At 45.8% G+C, this 20528-nt stretch overlaps 1 protein-coding gene across 1 annotated transcript; it reads left to right on the top strand.

Moving 5' to 3' along the window:
• Window positions 1–9641: 9641 nt before the first annotated feature.
• gtf3c4 (general transcription factor IIIC, polypeptide 4) lies at window positions 9642–17193 on the top strand. Its single transcript, XM_079178512.1, has 5 exons — window positions 9642–9961; window positions 11743–13515; window positions 14942–15072; window positions 15490–15578; window positions 16956–17193. The coding sequence occupies exons 1-5, from the start codon at window positions 9647–9649 to the stop codon at window positions 17018–17020; spliced, it is 2373 nt and encodes a 790-aa protein (XP_079034638.1). The 5' UTR covers window positions 9642–9646; the 3' UTR covers window positions 17021–17193.
• The last annotated feature ends 3335 nt before the right edge of the window (window positions 17194–20528 follow it).

The following is a 20528-nucleotide window of genomic DNA, read 5'->3' on the forward strand; positions in this document are numbered from 1 at the left end:
GAGGATGACAAGACCTGGCTGCGTGACCTCTGGTATCGCGCGAGTTACTTAAAGGGGCACAGGCCCTGCTTTTAAGGGCATGCTTGGCAGTGGTGGCCGCCGTGGTGGTGGCAGGCCGAACACGGATGCCAGGGCACGGAGAGATGGCCTCGATACCGGCTTCTCTGGTCGTGTCCAGGACCCCGCTGTCCCCCGCTAAACCTCAGCGAGGATAAGTAGAGGACGACTGGCAACGTCTGCAGATTCGGATGCTGTGGACGGACTCACCTCTGCAACTCCCGAGCCGCTGCCAGCATCGATCTTAGAGTCTTCAAAGTCATGGAGTGTTTTGGGGAGAGATGTCAGACTTTGACCCAATAACAGGAGACGAAATCCTTAAACCAGAGAAGAGTGCTGAGTATTTTACAGAGGCCGCTATCATGAATATACGCCCTAAATTAATTTTACATGATTTGAAATAGTTTTGAACAAAACAGCTCAGTCAGGGCCATCTTTCTCAAAATGGCACACAAAATGGTCACTGGCAGGCCAGAGCTGTGTGTGTGCGTGGGTCTGCGTGTGTGTCGAGGGGGGGTGAAGCTTGGAAGGGTTTTATCGGGTCTAATTACTCCCGATAGCTGTAATTTACAGGTTGACAGCAGGGAGGAATCGGCAAGATTCACACTTCCGCGGGTCAGCATCTGTCGCCATTAATGCGCCTCGCACACCGCCGGCCAGTCGGCGAGCAGGAGGAAACAGTAAACAACAAACGGCGTGTGACAGATTAGCAGCGCGGGCTAAAGGACCTTCCACTGACACATCATTTCTCTCGCTCCGCGAGTTTGTTTCGCGGCAGCTGTCACCAATAAAATAGAAAAGGCAGGAGACGGGGAGGGGAGGTGGCGGCAGCGGAGGTGGCTTTTGTTCCAGATCCAGAGAGGTGGGTGGTGGAAGGAGAAGGAGGAGGAGGAGAGAGGTGGAAGAAATGGAGATGGGAGGGAGGGTTAGTAAGAGTGACCTGTTTTAAAAGTCTGGCCTCACTTTTTGAGTATTAGGAGGAAAACCAGGGCAGGCCAACGTCAAACTGTTTTTTTTCCGCTGACTGTAATTACCCTCGCTATTTCTCCTTCTTTTTGTTTTTTTAGGTCTGCAGTACAAATTGCCAGTGTCACCCTGAAGTGGTAATTTTAGTTCCGTTTGCATCGGCCTGTGTGGTACAGTCAGCATTATCACAGTGCATATGTGAACACATTTGTTAGCACTGCAGCACTGCAGACCGCTCTAACACACTCTCCTCTCTCCTGCCGTCCCATGTGGCTCTCCTTCTCCTGGTCCCACGCAGCTCAGAGAGGAGCCAGGTGGGTCCGGTGCCAGAGAGGGCTGGTGGGCTACGCCGCTCTCCCTCCCGTCCACCTCATTGCCTACACACAGCCTATCTGGCCAGCTCCTGAACGCGGGGCTAACGCCGCGTACGTCCTGGCAAACCGGTTCCTCCTTGACCTCAAACTTAGAGGACGCTCTCCTCGAGTTGTTGGCTCATTAACCAAAGTGTTGACCAGCTCCACAGAAACAAATGTTAGGCCTTCACAGAGTAGTTGCTGCAAATGAAGCAGGAAGTCTGACTAAAAATGTCTTACTAGATGCTGTGTCCAGATAAATGTGGCACTGAACAGCACAGAACTGCATTTCCGTTGTTGCACCAAATGAATGCGTTGCACATGATCTGTCTGTTCAGGCCGTTCTCACACAGCGATCAAAGCTTTACCTATGAAAATAAAAGCGCTGTAATTCGTAGATTTCCCAAAAAATCAATTTGTATGTAATCCACATTATCATGAACCAGGAAGTATAAAGATCGCAAAAACCCACACAGGGCGGGTTGATCAAACAAAAAAACGGCATTTTCCCCAGGAGGCCGCTGTTGGTGTGAAACTAGAAGTCAACTCTGATTTATCTGTCACATTTGTACTGAAGACATGACCAATAGCACATTATTATATTCACAATTCTGTTGTTTTTCCAACTGTTTGTCTCCCGATTTAGGTTTTCCCACAATATCCTTTTGAATACATGGTTTTTGGCACGTCGACATGCACCAACCACTGAACCCCTAATTGCTCCCCGGGCACCTGTCATAGGCAGCCCACTGCTCCCTAAATACAGGGACGGGTCAAATGCAGAGACAAATTTCCCCTTCCGGGATGAATATAGTATCATAAAATTAATTTAAATAAATAAATAATAATAATTACCGTGCAACCGCAATGTACGTTTCAAGTGTCTGAAAGTTGTTTTTCCTACTGTAACAAAACAGAACCCAAATGCTGAAAAGTAGGAAAATAATTTAAACCTTAAAAAGGGAGATTTGGTAAATGGTTTGCAAAATGGTTTTTAAAATGTAGAGTCAACGGAATAAAAACATCCCAAAAGCCATGTCATGGTCCTTTAGGGGCAGATGGAGGCCTCTGGTGCAGGTGTGTCTCCATCCCCATCAGCGAGCACATCCATAACGTTCGGTGGTCGTGGGGTGATCGCCTGTCCTGTTTCATTTCTAACGGGAGACTGCCCGGTGACTCGGCGTGCCAACCTCCAGAGCCTCCAGTTCTTCTCACAAGTGCCATATGGGCGGCCCAGCCCCATTCCATTAGCGGGGCCTGAGCAGAGACAAGAGCAGGCCTGGACCCCAGCCCTCCTGGCCTTCCCCTGGCACTGCCACAGGGCATGTCCTGCCCACTGCCAGCTGCCCACACTAGGTCAGAGGACACAGCAGCCGCGGCCTACCTGAGTCAGGGAAGCGAGATGCATCGATGTGGATAAGAGGCCAAGAAAATCTATTACCAAGACAGGTCCAACGAAAAGGGGGCTTGTTGTTTGAGATGCTTCACACCATCTCACCCCCGCCTTTAAACCGCTGTGGTTTAAGACCCTTGTTCTGTATTGACTCACAACAAACAGAAGCGGTTTCCTGCAACACGGACCGACCTGTAACCACTTATCACAGTCCACGTACTGTAGCTCTATACCTTTGAACGTCCTTTTAGCTCTCAGATAACACAATTTGATTGTTTGATTTTTGTTGCTTTTTCAATTTAAGGCTCTTTTTAACTTACTTGAAATGACTTTTCCAAGAGCGTCCTGGAGCAGGAAAACAAGACTCCGGATATTCAAATTCTCCAACTGTGCTGCAACAGTATGTCATTGGATTTATTTTTTAAATTCCACTGTGACACGTGAGATTTTGAACAGGCTTTGTGCTCTTTGACAATGGACTACTGACTACAGACAATGGTTCATTGCCGATGTCGGTTTTTAAAAACAACTGGGTGATTAAATGTATTCATGAATAGTTTGAAATCATACCCAATCTGATGTGGGAGCCTAAACCCTGTTGCACTGCATTTTCTTTTCAATAACACACTGCAACACTGTAGAGTCCTATATAAGAATCATCAACATCTGATCTATATATGAACCAACTGGAATATTAAAGACCCCACACAGGCTAGAGCCTTGAAAACTATTTGAACTTGACCCCCAGCCTGCTTTTACTCACGATTACCAGGCCCTCGTCTTTCACCTCGTGTATTTGTGAAGTAGGTTAAAGTGTTGGTTGCACGGGCATGTAACGCGTGTGAGGGCACTTTCCCTAAAGACGTGCAGAGGAAAGCATGGAGGAGGGCGGGTGCAGGAGGGGACATCCAGCACATCACATGGGAATGTCAGCATGTGCCTCGGCAGCCTGTACCTGCCACAGGACCCGGGGCCTTTTTTAATTAATCATCATACAGGATGAATAATTCAGCCATTATCGCTGGGAACCGAACAGAAAGGATGCTTTTCCTCCGGAGTTCCACCCAATCGGTTTGCATGTTTCACTTAATAACCTACAGATTAGGGCCTGGCCTCAGGTAAAAATACCCTCAAGCTAATAGGCAGTGGCAGGATTTTGTAAACTAAAGAAATAGTCCCTTGATTCAGCAGTACTAGAAAGTTTATATATATATATATATATATAAATATATATATGAGAGTCCTGCAGAGAAATATTATCATGCAAAATGACCACAGGTGATCTACTGATTGGCCAGTGCTCATTATTTTCCATTACTTTTTTAAATATGGGGAAAGAGAAAAGAAAAAAAGCTAGTTTTAAATTCAGTTATACAGAAAGACCGGTATGACAAAAGACATGTTTTTAATTTATAATGTCAGTAAACTAATTCTGTTAACATGGACATAAATATGAAAAAAGATCCAAAGATGTACAGTATGGGCTCATGTTAAACTCACTTTAGTAGGCTTCCTCCATGGAGTTCAATAAAAAAAAAGCGCTTGTCCACAGTTGGTAGCAGCTTGTGAAATGGTATGTGAGCAGCACCAACAAAGGACGCAGCGAGTGTTTGCTGCAGTGTTTGAAGAGTGACAACAATATTCTCTCCAAAACTGCATTTGACGGCAGTTATTATGTGAAGTCTACTGTAGTGTCACCCAGCAGCACCAACCACTTTGTGGCCTTTTTTTCTCCAACAAATCACCTCCAAACATTGCACAGAAACGTACAGTCCAAGACAGTCTCTACTTATGAAATGTTAGTGTTAAGTTTCCAATATTTAAGGTAACCAATTATTAGACTAGACAATATGAAATGATTCATATTCCTACAATAACTCGAGAACTAGAAACCAAAGGTTATAGTGTGCTAACAGCTAACAGGAAGCAACTAGCAAAGCTAATTTAGCTCATAACAAACACTGAAACTAAAGTACTCATATTTCAATGTTATGCAAATTACCGGCATGAAAGCGTCATAATCCTTAATGGCAAACAACATCCACAAGAAAACAGCTGAGCTACCACCAGCAAACAATTCATAATTAATAAATAAACAGCCCACGGGTTCGAGCTGAATATAGGCCAGGCGTTTGAACTTGTGAGCACAGGTGTTACCAATAACATTAACGAGTGAGACAGTGAGCCAGCATGCACCATACAGCAGCTAAATGTAATTCAGCCCATCATTCATTTGCACTGCTAACACACCTGTGTTTACCCACTGTGATATGACAAAATGTCTTCAATTAAAAAAAAAATAAAAAATGCTAATAAGAGCAGAAATACCAAGACTTCCTCAGGATATCAACAGCGGCCGGACAAAGCAAACGCCCACTCAACATACATGTTAGCGCAAGAAGCAATTAAGCTAGCTACTTACCTAGTGGAAGCCACGTGGTGCCACCAGCTGATGATCAATCAGCACCAAAAGAGTGAGCAGGGCACGTTTGAATAGTCCGCCTTATTGCAAGAGTGCGTTTGATTTACACAGCAGCAGCTAGAGGAGAGTTGAACATTCGGGATGGGCGATATCACACTTTTTAGATTCGATATTATATAGATACTTCTTGTTCCAATTTTAAAGACAATGATGTATACCGATACTGATCATTTCTTAAATAGGTATATGATTTCTCAAAATAATGGTCATTTTTAGAAGAAGAAAAAAGAAAAGATAATTTCCCTTAAAGGTAATTCACATAACACATACGGCCATTAATATCACATTTATTGCAAAATAAATCAAATGGTTGTGCTAATAAGTGTAAAAATTAGTATTTTATATTTTACAAAAATACTATGACTAAATAATTATTATAAAAAGGTTACTCTGTTGCTGCTGTGTGGCACTTTCTTGTCCCAAATAGAGCATCTTCTTGTATTTTTTCCGGTGGAAAGTAGCCACACCACACTAGGTTTCCTTTCACTCACATTTGATGCTAAGTGTGTAAAAGTGTGCAGCTTCACACAAAGATGTCACATAGATTTCCACAGTCATGTGACACGGGCCAGCTAAATGTGTCTGGGCTGTTTTGGCACTAATGTTATACAAAAGAACTTAAAACGTTTGCAAGCGATGCAGCCGCCCACGTTTTGTGTTTATATAATTTTATCTTCAATATTCCTTTAAAGGACTCAATACCAAACTAGAAGCTCGTGAGTAACCAGAGATAATGTGAAGTGGCCATTTTCCTCTATGAACCAAGTTCTGCTTACTCTCCCTCACTACTGGAGGCATTGAGGTAGATGTCAGAGGTTTCCTCAGCAATATTTTAACAGAACTTAAATCAGTGTATATTCAGAAACAAATGCACAATCGGCCCTCTGGTGTTATTTCTAACCTGTGATCATGGGTTTATTTTTGGCTTACAATCTGTTAAAACAGTTCCCAGCATGCACCATTATTCCTGTATTGAAGCCCTCCCTCTGATCCTGACATGCTATCACCTTGACCTTTAACAGGTGACTGAACATCCCTGAGGGGAACTAAAAAAACATACAGAAAAAGAGCAGCACTGTGTTTCCCGCTGATGTCACTGATGTGATATCAATAGTTTCTCATGGGGGGGGGGGTTTACTCTTTCTTTTCTCATCTCAGAGCATCGCCTGAAGAGACTGTCAGGATGTACAGAGGGGGGAGGGGAGGCCTCCTTGTCCCATCCCACTCCAAGGACAGCTTGGTGGGGGGGGGGGGGGGGGGGGGGGGGGGCGAGGAGCACTGATTGAGAGCAACACCTGTCAGGTGAGGCTCTCGCAGTTGACGGCCCAGAAGGAGCGCCAAGTCGACTGCTATGACTGCTAATCTCTGACGTGGCAACCTGCCGGGCTCTGCCGGTCTCCAGAGGGGGAGGGAGTAAGGGAGGGAGGGGGGGGGGCGCCAGAAGCCCGAGCGCCGAGGCTTTTTCCAGGGCTGCAGTCCTGCTAATGTCTCCCCGAACAGAATGAACCACGCTGATATGCTCTAAATACATTTCATTATCATCATCATGATTATATCACTAATTGTGTGTACTCGGTAATGTGCTGCAGCGGCCCCCCTCCTGGGAGGTGTCTGAGGGACTGAATGATTAAAACATGTATGATGAACCGTGCATCAAAACGTCCCTGCGGGCTCCCTCGCCAGATACATGTAAGCGGCTCCGGTGTCACTCGGAGCAGCCAGACAGCGGGAGGATGTGGTCTACCGAGGGTTGGAGGGCTGAGGAGGAACCTGCAGGCGATAACAAGACAGCAGGTGGATATCAGAGATGCAGGGGATTGACCTGAGCTGACCCCATCCATATCCATAAACCCTCACTACATAACCTTGATGCCTTCAGACACGACTCCAGCGCAGCCTGAATAATTCCACAAACACACAATAAGTAAACCAAAGGCCGGGGATCAAATTATGGCTGGGATTACTTTGGCCTGCGCCGGGGCCTGCTCCCGTTTCTTCATGTGTGGTTTGACGGGAGAGGATAAAGTTTTTGTGACAGCGTTTGATGAATGTTTCATCCAACATTCATGCGTTCCCGGGCTGGGATCGGGTCCCCAGTCAAAACCCACCAAAGACACACAGCAGGTGTGTGAAATATTCATTCGCTACACGCTTCATTAAGAATGAAACGTACCACGGTTCATTTATTCATTTCGATTATCGAAACAAAAGACAGAAAAATGAGCGATTAAAACACGGTGGGCGCGCTATTCTGTGTTTGTCTCACAGATTTGTAACAATTTGTTTTGTGACAAATAACTCTGCCTGTTGAAATCCCGCTGTCATCTTGCTGAGAAGTCAGGCAGCTAGTGAGCGTGGAGCTTTTTTCATGTGCGGGCTGTAACAAATCACTGTCTGCCTGGGAATCTCTGGCTCTGCGTCCCACTGCAGCAGCTCCACCTTTGACCGGTCCAGGAGCGTCCAGGGACTCGTCGCATTAAGCATGCTGATATGTATCTGAGCCATCAAGCGCGGACGGGACAGTTTTCATATTTCTTCGTAATTGACGATGAAATGTGACAATTAATGATCTCTCTCGCTGACGAGCGGCTGCGCTCGGACAGATGAAATGACTGATGTGGCGCCTGTCAAGGATTAGGCTCATTCTTCTTCTCTCTCGGAGTGGTGAATGTGTCATTGTGGAGCGCCAGCGCTGTTTCAACACGGACCCAATCTCGCTGAGTGAATGTGTCACATTGAATGCAAAATTTCCCCGTGGAACACATTAAAGTTTCATCTAATCTGCTCTAATTAAAACGTGGATGTGCAAGTCCTGACACACTGCCCAAGGCTGCGAGTGCTGATTCCTTCTGAGACTCAAAACACAACCGTTATTCTACCTCAAGCAAACTTAAAGACGTGTTCAGTTTGCATTAGACATTCATTTTAACTGTTTGTTTTTTATTTCAACGGTTTCAGTACTAAAATTTAACAGGGAATGTGGTAAAAATCTATGGAGACAAATATTGCAATGCAAATATTGCAGGATGCACACACATTAAAGGTTGGATGGCACACATACATGTATATAAATGTGGGATTTACCAACAAACAGATACCTTTAACTGTTTATATATTCATTCAGCTTAATTCAGTTAAACTTAATTGTCTTAGCACTTGAATAAAATAATTTATCCATGTTTTTTTTTATCATATCTTAGTTGTAACTTCGGTTTGTGGCCCACAACAACGCGATGCAATTGGAATATAAAAAGAGACAAAGACACTTAAAAAACAGTATACAAAATGTAAAATATATAAATTGCTTATATCCATGCTGCGTGTGGGTAATTACAACGCTCATTAACATATCTGAGGAAGGTTATTGATTGTGAAGACTTCTGTCGGGTAATAGTTTGATTGGCACTCAAGTGAAGTGGCGAGTTCATTTCAGAGATCAGGGATGGTATTTACCGCGTTTTTATAGCTACGGAGGGTTAAAGGGCAAAACACAATCCCCTATGATAGAAATGATACACCTCTTTCATATGTTCACATACCTACAACTCTCTCTTTATGTTTGAAACAGAAGTCGTCCAACACACGTTCCTCTGCTTCTCACATGGAAATGAGCTGAACTTCTGCTCTCAGCATGTTTCTTGTTTGTTGCTCGATATAAAGGCAGAGCCTATTAATGTCTGTTATCTGGATATAGACCCATGCATCAGCTAAACAGGAAGACATTTAAACCAGTTGAAAAAAGACGAGGGGTACAGATTACAGTTGATCACTGTAATATGTTCACTGATGATCACCTCTTTCTTTTTTCAAGTGATGGGAATTCATTATGATTTTAATTTAATAAGGTATGTAAAACCACAATATGGAATAAATCAGTGGTTGCCCTGTTGGCTTGTGAATCCCTAAAATGACGTAATGTCCCTTCATCACAGGTTACTGCGTGAGAGTGTAGACCTGCTGTGAGCAGCTTAACCAAAGATTTTCTCATATTACTCAATTTGAAGAAGATTTAAAGGTCCGAGGAGGTGAACGTATCCAATATTTAAGTGAATATACTGTATATCCCTTTAATCCTTAAAGCAGATTTATCTTGGGATGGGTTGGAAACCACTGGAATATATTATTATTATTATACGAATACAATATTAGATAAGTAAGAGATGAGGACAATCTTTTAGGATTTGTCAAGTCTTCAACTTTGTTATTGGTTACTGTCTTTGCAGCGGTTATGTGGATCTCTGTGACTGAAACATGTGTCAGTTTCATGAAGAAGTCAACTTTATTGCTGTCGACGCACACAGTGAACACAGTGAACTATTTAACTCCGCGGAGGAAGTCCCTCCTTCATCTCCTCCCGCGCTCGCCGACGTCACTTCCACCGCAACGGGGGAAAACATGGCGGCTGCCAGTCCGTCAGCTTCGGCACCAACACAGTCCATAGATGTGGTCATTAAGACCGAGCCAGAGGCCGATGATGATCTGCACATTTGCCCGGAGGAGGTGCCGGTTAAGCGGGACCCCGTCGTCCCGCTCATGGCCCCGGTCAGCGGGCTGCAGCCGCTCGCCTGGTCGCAGGACCACCGCCTGGCTGTGTGCACCACCAGCTCCGTGTCGCTGATGGAGCTGGTGTGCGACGTCCTCAGCAGCAAGCAGGAGCTGACGCTGCACCGGACCTCGATCCCCGTCCCGACCGAGGCGATGAAACTGCGGGTAAATATCCACCAACGTCCACCTGGTTCCTCCTTAGTACAGGAAACGGGATGGAGCCAGGTAGCTCTGTGGCGTTAGCTTAGCAAGTGCGACTGTCGGGAGAACTTTAGCAAGTAAACATTGAGACTGAGGGCTCAACCTGGAGCTGGTTGTGCTATTGAAGCTCTGTGTCGTCACGTGGTCGACTACCGCGTTCATTAAGTCTCTGATAGTTATACAATGTAGTGTCAGAAACAACAACAACAACAACAACCGCAGCAGACTGCTGAGCTTGTTAGCATGGCGCTCCTTTACTCTCTGGCAGGGAGTGACTCGGTTAAAGGGGAGCGCCACCAATTCTTTAAATGCCACACTTGACTGTATCCTCCACTCATCTAAATGAACTGTCCTCAGCCTCTATAGCAATCCTTAGACAACGCGCAGCTGTCTGTCAGGAAGTAAGTCAATGATTTAAAAAAGTAATCCTCAGGTATCTGCAGTAACTATTCATTGTGTTACACTTAGTCAGATGACACAATGAATGCCTCCACCAGTTTGGAAACCATAGTCACATAATGACAAATGAAAAGCTGTTAGTGAAATCAGTCTGTTTTTTGTCTGACATCAACTTAAACTCTTTTTTTAAAACAATAATATGCATATTCTGGGGGGACTTTAATCTTCATCCATTATGGACATGTGAAGCTCAGTCCCGGGACCGGTTGGCACTTCCTCAGGCTAAAGAGATCTATCTGAAGATTTCATTTTTCATAGTATTTGCACCAATTGTTCAGTGGTGAGAAACGTACAAACTGGAATAAAGGGTGCTGTCTTGTCTACGGAAGTAAAACGTGCATTTCTGTTTCGGTTGTCCGCTGTTATGTCCGTCACGTTTGACTGCATGCAGATGTGTTATTTATGGGCGGCCAACTGTTTCAGCCAGAGAGGGACAATGGACCGACATGAACCTAGTAGCGTACGGTGCAGTGTTTCTCATGTGAAGTCGTTTTTAACAAAGTTTTTGAACAACATGCTTGTATTTTGCAACAAAAGTGCCCATAAATGTAAGGTAATACCACTGCTAATAAGTAACACACGCGTGTCTAAAGACTAGGTGATTACAAAATGGCATCTGTGAGTCTATTGGAGCAGTGTTGCCACTATTTGTCTCCTTGTTAAAGCAACCTGTGTAAACACGCCTCAGAAACGCAGCCAAGCTGCTATTCTCTTGTGTGCTATTAGTTTGGCGGTGGCAGAATTTTCTCTTTTTTTTTTGTATTTTCGTTATTTACTAAACTGAACTGAAAAGACGATTAAAGCGACGGAACACAAATGTTGATGGAAACAGAAAAAACAGTCTTGCTGTGGTGAATGTGTCTCGGCGCAGCTGCTCTGGCGTGTAAACATGATTGTTTATAGGTTCGTCTCCACTCCAAAAATCCACTTGGCAGATAAAACGCTGGATGGAGCTGAATTTTATAATCCGCTCGGCACAGTGGCAGACAGGCAGAGTTGCTTTCCTGCTGTCATTTATAGATATGATTAAGTGCTTGTAAATAGGGGGGGGGGGGGCACTGAGCAGGGAGCGGCAGATGATGGAGCCCAAAGAGGCCCCGCTCGGTCTGATGATACTGAACAAGTTACATGTGGATGTTCCATTGAATGCACTTAAGGGTACTAAAGTGTGTGGACCATTTTAGTTTAAGTCTTCAACAATCCAGCTGCAAATGTTGATTCATATGTATGTACCCGACCTTTAACCTTCCATTGTGCTTTCATTTGTGATTTTTACCTTTTTGAAGGTGGGACCCGCGGCGGAGCTAGCTCAAGCAGTGGAGAAGTTCTCGGCGCACCAGGACCCCACAGTAAGACAAGTCTTTCTGGCCGACAAAGTGATGAACCCGTCGATAGGAGCGCACAAGGGAATAAAATATGCCAGTTGGTCTCCGTTAGGTTGTGACTCGAGCGGGCGCTGTCTGCTCGCTTGCCTGACACTCGACCACAGACTCACCATCCACAACAGCCACAAGCGTCTGGAGTGGAACACGCTCGTCGACCTCACCAAAAAGTACAGCGACAGGCTGAAGGAGCGCGGCTACTCCAAAAAGGACAACAAGCCTCCGCAGGCAAACCTGCAGGACTTCGACGAGCTGCAGCGGCGCTTCCGCATGCAGACTCCTCTGCGGATGGAGTGGTCGAGCGTTTACACGACCAAACAGGTCCAGCCGAACAACACGTGCACAGACATGGAGATGGTCCTCCTCGCCGTCTTAATGGAAAACGGTGACCTCGTTCTGTGGAAGTTTGTGTTGCCCTTCTTGAACGATGCCGAGGTCGCGTTTTATGACATCGTCGAGTCGGGCGTGACGAGACCCAGTGACCTGGCGTGGTGGGAGTACGAAAGCGCAGACCGGCGGATGAGCGGCCTGATCGTCGGCAGCGAGGTGGGGCCCGTCAAGATCGTGCCGGTCAGCCTGTCGGGGGTGAAGGGCTACTTCACCCTCCGCCACCCGGTCATCCTCTGGAAGGAGTGCGACGAGATCGCCGTGGAAAACCTCAAATGTGTCCCGATGATCCACCCGATCCAGAAATCCAGCTGCAGCCTCATCGTGGCCTCGCGCGGCTGCTACGTCTTCTGGTGCCTGCTCATGATTTCGCCGGCCGGGCTAAATGTGCACAACTCTCACGTGGCCGGGCTGCACTCGCTCCCGGTGGTCTCGCTGGCGATCAGTCAGCATGGCGTCGCGGTGTACACGTGTTCCGTGGACGGGTGGATAAAAAAGCTGACGCCAACGTTCACAGAGAACACGTTGATTTTCAAACAAGAGGACTTGCTGCGGCCCGAAAACCTCTCTGAGAGGAGGATACACGGGATCGCGGTGAGCCGCAACGGGGCGTACATCGCGCTTGCCAGCACGCAAGGTATGGTGGACGGCTATCATCCGGTCAACAGGACCTACCAGGTTCACTTTGTGACCCTGAAAACATCGGAGGCGGCCGCGGCGCTGCTGCTCAAGTCCCCCACGCAGAACTTGTACAAATCGGTCGACCTGCTCGATCTCGTGAGGTGGCAGATTTTGAAAAGCAAGTGCATCCCCGCGTCGCTGCTGGACGAGCTCGACCGAAAGATCCAGGAGGTCGACTCGCCCTACTTGTGGCGCTTCAAGCTCTTCCTGGTGCGGATACTTTACCAGTCCCTGCAGACGCCCCCCACGGATCACCGCTGGAAACCGACGCACGAGGAGAACAAGGTGTTTGTAAGGGACGAGGAGGAGGAGGACGGGAAGGACGGGAAGGACGGGAAGGACGGGAAAGACGGGAAGGACAAAGATGACGCTGCGCAGAAGGAAGGAGAGCCCGGTGGAGTGAAACGGGAGAAGGAGGAGAATCTGAAGGAGCAGATGGAGGAGGTGCAGGCTTGGATCAATGCTGTGGAGACCCACATGATGAGGGAGAACATGAAGAAGGTGCTGGGGGTGGTGTACCTCAACACCTGGATTGCTCAGAACACCAGCATTCCTACCTGTGGCCTGGTGGAGTACCTCTCCAGAGACCCTAACGACAGAGCGTCAGAGGTAACACGCGCCTGATAGTTATTCACCGCACCTTCTTACCACCAAATGATCTTTTTTTAAAAATTATTTTTCCAGATCAAAGTTACTTTAGGATACTTTGATGATCCCAAATCCTACACAATTCAACATATTGCAGCAGCAGAGTGTAAATGGCCAAAAGTATGTGGACTGCTGGAATTTTACAACCGTATGTGGTTCTATAGCTGCTGTAGCATTAACATTTCCCCAAAAGGTCCAATGAAAGTGTCTCATTAGTTCCTTAATGTGCTGCACTTCCTGTTGAAGTCGGTTAGTGAGGGTCGAATGTGTAACCCTTTGACTGTTTGTTTGTAAGAAGTGGACGTCGTCACTGTGACCCGTTGGTTTGTGGACTGCTGTTTTGAAGCCTTGTGCATTTTGGCCATCGTCTTTTTGCTTTTTGTCCGTCACCATTTTGGCTTTTTGAAACCAGAAGTGACAGGAAAGTTATAGCTAAGTACAAATGAACACTGAATAATTTATAGGCGACCCAAACATGTAACAATTATTTTCCATGAAGTGAAAACTTACTGAAAGGGTTAAAGTTCTAAGACGAAAATACGAACAACTCCCAGACGGACAACGCCGTGGTATTGACCTGTCAATCACAAGGTAGCCCCGCCCTAAAGCGTACCCTACCTTATGGTCTAATTTACTCTGAATGGGATCATAATTTACTAAATGAACATCATGCTGTATTGAAGACTTGAAACTAGTGATTGAGACCATAAACTCATGTTTACAATGTTTACTGAGGTAATAAATCAAGAGAGAAGTGGAGTCATTTTCTCATAGACTTCTACAACCAGAGGCGTCGCCCCCTGCTGGTCACTAGAAAGAATGCAAGTTTAAGGCAATTACTCATTGGCTTCACTTTTCAGACCCATAGGTCGCCGCCTTTTGTAACCCAATGGGCTGTTAGTTATGGGGAGAAGGGCGGCTTGTTTTGATTGACTGAGCAGAAAGGTGGGATTATTGAAAACAACTCTGAGATCTTAAATTGGACCTGTGGGTGAAAAACCATATATACTATACTATATAAATACTTTTGCCTTAAACTGTGTGCTTCAGCATTTACTAATATCCCATTATTCACACACTGACTGCTGTTCAGCAAAAGTTACATCGGTTTACTTTAATGGTTTTAATTGTTTTTCTGTTTATTTTTAACAGAATGACACAGTAACAACCTACAGAAATATTTGAAAGGGTTCTTACGTATATAAAAACACTGAACCTTTTTTTCTTCTTCAGGAAGCTATTGCTTTTCTGTACTGCTGCTGATCAGCTCCAAATACAAGTATTACGCCTATGAGAAAAGCACTAAGCTCCTGTCTTCTCTGCTACCATTACCTTCATTGACACTAGCTGTGTGTGTGTGTGTGTGTGTGTGAATTATCCCTCTCAGGTCCTGATTGGCCACATCAAGAACAAGATGAACAAGCAGACGTTCTCGGAGCGCTGCAGCCTGTGTCAGGCCGTGCTGCCCTTCTCGGACCACAAACAAGCCGTCTGTAAAAACGGTCACATGTGGCTCAGGTAGATGCAGAGGGCTCTCTTCCTCAAGTTCAAATCCAATCCACTAAAGATGCTTTTTATTAGCTTTAGCCTCGACGTGCCTGGCGGGACATGAATTTAATCTTAATGCCAAATGCCTTCTTTGGCGGTTTATTTATCTTCACAGAGCAGTAATCAAGCCCTCCCACCTTTTGATATTTACCCACGCGCCACTCTCATCGTCTCATAAATATCATCCGTCAAACACGTCTCCTGGCTTCTCGCTAGCTGGAACGTGGCGCCTCTGGTGGGCACTGAGAGGGGGATCTGTGCCCGTCAGTTGTACCTCAGTGCAGTTCCTGCTCTACTTTTGTGTGTGTGTGTGTGTGTGTGTGTGTGTGTGTCTGTCCCTGCCTCTGCCAGCCAGCTCTCTAATGCCGTCCTCTCGCTCTCCTCCAGGTGTGTGTTGTCATACCAGGCCTGCCAGACGCTGACGTTCAGACGTTGCCTCCTGCTGGATACCATCGCCAGACTGCCAGAGCCCGAGGGTAAGCGCCACTTTCCATCTCCCTCCGCCTCCGTTTCACAGTCGCACTCTCGATCAGCCGTCGCCTCCTGTCACCTTCAACGTCGGCCTTCATCCCGCTCCGCCGCTCACAGTCGTCGCTTGACATTTCAGATTTGGAGTCGGTCGAAAACTTCATCCTGAACGAACACGAGTGATTGTAGAAATCAGCTGTGTTTTTGTTTTTGGGGAAAGTGTTTGAATTGGATTGTTGTGTCTTTTCTTTGTGGCTGATTTATGATCAAGTGGAGAGTAAAATCATTGGTCAGGAAGCTCCGTTTTATTTTGGGATTTTTTTTCATCTTGTGCAACCTGTACTGAACGATGCAGGACAAAAGCTAAAATGGACTACAATGTTTTACAAATGTAGTCTTGTCCCAAATTCATGAGAAGTTTCATTGCATTTGACAACAGCGAACATGTGAAATCCACTTGAAACAAGTACGCAGCGCTCACTTAGTTACGCCGTTTGGGCAGATGCACAAAGGAAAGATCCTCATGTGTCACTTGGGTTTTGTAATTGACCCTTCAATCATAGCGTAGCGTCAGCTCACAGGTCATCTTTTGAACCTGTTTTCCACACTGATCAATACACTACACGTAGCGATACATCCCAGAAATATTGATTTATTTCATCCAGAGTCTTCATGTAAACATCCGGTCGCCCGTGTGAGGCCATTTAACACTGATTGATACAGATGTTTTATTGAACTTGGAGAAGAGCCTGAATTATTAAAAATTTAAATATATTTGTCTGGAGCACATCGGCCCCTTGACTCATAATGAATGCATCATCATCCGAGTGCAACACTGCGTGCAATCAGATCCATCTTGATGCCAATAAACTACAGTACTACAAAGTAATTATACTGACTGGATACTGAAACGCGTACTGATTGATCATGAACCGATTATCATGTTATTTTTTTTTGCCGCGCCAAAGAAAAACCAGCTGTAGTGCCCTTTTTAATGTGGTTCCTGCGGAGGTTAGAGTGGGGGAGAGAAAACCAGGGAGGATTGGCTCCGTCTGGCTGCTACATGCATCCCAGGTGTTTGTGGGTCTCGGAGCACCTGAGGCTGCGCTGGTCATTGCAGCCTATCTGAGCTGCAGACTTGACAGGTCGGTGCAGTTGTGGCATCTGTCAGTATAAACACCGTCCCACCTCCTGTCTCTAACGATTCCTGCCTTCTTTTAGATTTTTTCTTTTTTCTTTTACACCACCTGTGGTAATCATCTTCGGCTCTTACTGTATTAAAACCCGTTTTCGAACAACGGCCACTGCTGGCTTCGTCTAACAGTAAGAGTTAATGGCGTACGTGTTTCGTCAGGTCATTCAGAACTTGTTTTGCCTCCCCACAGATCCGGAGTGGATAAAGAAGATCCTGCAGGCGCCCTGCACGCTCTGCGACTCTCCGATGATCTAGAGCCGACCGGTGGGAGGAACCTCAGGGCTTCCCTGCGACCTCCAGAGCTTCCCGCTCTGACGCAGGGTCCACTTTTGTCAGACGTCACTGTTTTTTTTTTTAATTCATGTATTTTGTTCATGTTCTATTTCTTTATATTGGTATCTTTTTTTAAAAGTTCAAATAAAAGGCTTTGATTATGCGTTCTAGCTGGTATTTCCTCTCAAGAGAAAGTGTTTCCCCCTGCCATGGCTTTAAATTCAATATTTTACTGAGGTAAAACATTTTGGACTCAAACTTTACAGATTTCTTTATTTTCTCCCTTCTCAAACAAATTCCCAGCCAGACGCAGTGTTTGCACGAGGGTGCAAAGAAACAAAATTTAAAATGTACTCATATGTGGAGGTTTCTATTATTCAGTAGGACTTCAGGGCACCATAAATAAGCTCCCTCATTTTCCTTATGTTGACTATATTTCCAAACCTTTTGGTGTAGTTTTTATTGCAAGTAAGTGGAACTTACTCTGCTAGTCCTATTTTAGTGAGGCGTTCTTTTTCTTTCTCCCTTCTCTTTTTGAGCGCAACAAATAACACACTCTGAATAATACATACTCTGGAAAAAGCTCAACATACCTACTTTAATTGGCACTGTAAAACAATTTCCAAGCTGCGGGTGGAGGAGGGAGGTGGGTGGTGGCGGCGCTCAGTCATTCCCTCAGATGAGGACTTCCGCTAATGTAAACGCAGAAGAGATGGAGCGGCGAGGTGGATGAGATGAGCAAGAGGCAGGAAGAAAGCGGAAAGTGTGCTTAAAAACCCGGCGCCGGTCCCTCCCGCGGGAGCGCGTCGTAATGAGATTCAGCAGTAATGAGGGACAGAACATGGCGCCAGATGTGATTCTAATTCTAATCAAGGAGGGGAGGTTGGCGGTGATGGGGAGGGAGGGGGGAGTTAGAGAGCATATTGTTAAATACAATTAACCCTTTTTTTCATATTTGGAGGGAACAAGGGCTGAAGGGAGGGGCTACAGGCTCAGCAGCATGTTCTCGGCCCCCCCGGCCCCCTTGTTCTGGAGACTTGGGAGGTCGGCGGCTGGCGATCAAAGACCTGAGACCTGAGAGACCGGGGGCCAGCAGCAGAGCCTCCTCGATCCACCGCCGCCTCTCATCCCTTACATCAGCGGGGCCCGGCAGAGGTGGGCCGGGGTCTGCCACCCCCCCCCCCCTCTGGTGACACTGGAGATGATAGCCTGCCCCGGGGCGAGGAGAGAGGAGGCAGCTCGCCTCCAAACACACAGGACTTCATGAAAGGGGAACTTTTCTTTTCTTTATTTCATTTCATTTTCTTTGTTTAAAGCCCACATTTCTTTACCCAGTGGTGTCATTTATTGGCCCCGGACTCGGTGAAGGTTCGCTGCTTTTGGGGAAGAAAGGGATGTCTCCCGCTTTACTAGAAAGTGAATCATTTATCACATTGTTCTGTGCAGCACTAGTGGAATGATTAGTTTTAGGAGCACAGCGGCGAAAAGCGTCCATGAATGAACACGCAGGGGAAAGGGTAAAAAACAATACCAGTAAAATATCCCATTAAGTCAATTTGCTACTTGTTTAAGCGTTGTGATCATTTACTGAAACTACTCACTGTTATCCCGTTGTTGACTAGCTAACCGTTGGATGATCCTGATTCCACCGTCAATTCCGCTTTTAGTGCAAAAGCAATTGATCACGAATGTTCATTCTTAACTTTGGAATCTATCTTGATCCAGGTCCACTTACTAGCTTTTTACAGAGCTTTCAATCACATCTCATGGTCTTCTTCAGCAGGAAGGCGATGTGTGAAGCATGCTCAGCTTCTATGCTACTAAACAGCTTGTTAGTGGAGTTACATTTGTATCATGTCAAATCACAAAACCATTGTTTTCCTTGCATTCCGCTTGAAAAAGCTTTCCCAACCTAAACTAAAAAACGTTGCCATAACCTTTGCCAAAATAAGAAAAGAAACTGGACCAAATAGGCGTGGCAATTGTGGCCAATCCCGTTCCTTATTTTTACCTTAATTTCGACCTGCTCCTTGGAGCAGAGTGATGAGGGTTGGTGGTTGAAATCCTCCTCTATGCAGTGGGTTAACCCCAGGTGACCCTGAAACTCAGTAGAGGTTGATGGCGTTCAACTTCTTGTCAGAATAGCGGTGCTCTGTCGGCTAGCGACCCGTATCCCTACCCTGCCAGAGCAGCGGCACCAAGTCGTTAAGTTAAATTCCCGGCGTCACATTACACATTACAGTCCCTGAAAGCCTCGTACTGAGGAGGTGTGATGTGTTTGGTGCCTTCACGGCCTCCAGGTTTCCTTTTTTTTTTTTCTAAGCCTGGGGATTGGGTGCTCGGCGTTGTAGTTTGTCAAGTGGAAGTGGCTCCTCAGGTTGTAATGTTCCTGTCACTGATAGGTGGAGACCAGCGCTGTTACAGAGGTTAGCTGTGTTTGGTTGATCCTCCTCCCGCTTTAATATAATAATCCGTCAAAGAGCAGCTCCACTCGTAATTACCTGCTTCCCCACCCTCTCCTCTCCCACTGTCTTTGCTCTCAACACTTCAAACGGGGGATTCTTCTCTTTGCATACAATATTTATATTCTTTATGTCGATGGCGGGGTGGCATAAAACATTCATGGCACCTTTTCACACCTTAATTTCATGTGATATTCCTTTTGTTTTGTTTAGATTTGATTTTGAACATGATATGTCCCCTCGGTATTCTCTCAAGACCATCAATTCATTGTCGCTTCGGAATATTCCGGTTTGCAATGTAAAAGGTGCCCCCCCCACCCCGCCCCCCCGACATGTGACTGCATCACCTGGCGGGATCGCGACACCGTGTTCGTACACCTGCTGCTTCTCTCCTGTTGATTCTTCATACGTTTTGTCACATTTCTGAGGAAAGATAAACGCCATGTCAGCGACGCCGTTCAGGTCTACTAGCTCTCTGTCAATGTCTCTAGTTGTTTCAGGACTCTGTGGGTAAACCACTGAGCAGCGCTGCTTCATGGCAGCGCTGAATGGTAGTATTTATGCATCGTTGTGTTGAAATACCCTGATTTGTGAGGCGTTTAATATGCAGGATTAGTCCAAAACAGACATTTTCTCGATTCAAAAATGTAAAAACTAAGCAAAACCGATTGCACCGTTTCCGTGGTGTACATTGTTAGAAGATGTTATTCAAATCCATAATAAGAAAACTTGGTTCATCTCGCCTCACTGGCAACATTATCCTGACGTTTGGAGGAGAACAAATAGACAGAACATGACACCAAATCAATAGTTTCCTTCCTGGAAACCCTCATCTTTTTCCTGAACGTCTAGGTCTGTTGGAGTGTGAAAGAAAAGGCTTCATATTGACTATTATGCAATTTGTACCAACAACAAAAGTGTTTGCATATGGTACCAGTAATAAACGGTAGAGGTGCAGGGCTATAGCATAACCTATATATACCTATGATCTATATCCCGATCAATTGTAACAATTTATTTGATAAATA

The sequence above is a fragment of the Pholis gunnellus genome (assembly GCF_910591455.1).
Source record: "Pholis gunnellus genome assembly, chromosome: 18".
NCBI lineage: Eukaryota > Metazoa > Chordata > Actinopteri > Perciformes > Pholidae > Pholis > Pholis gunnellus.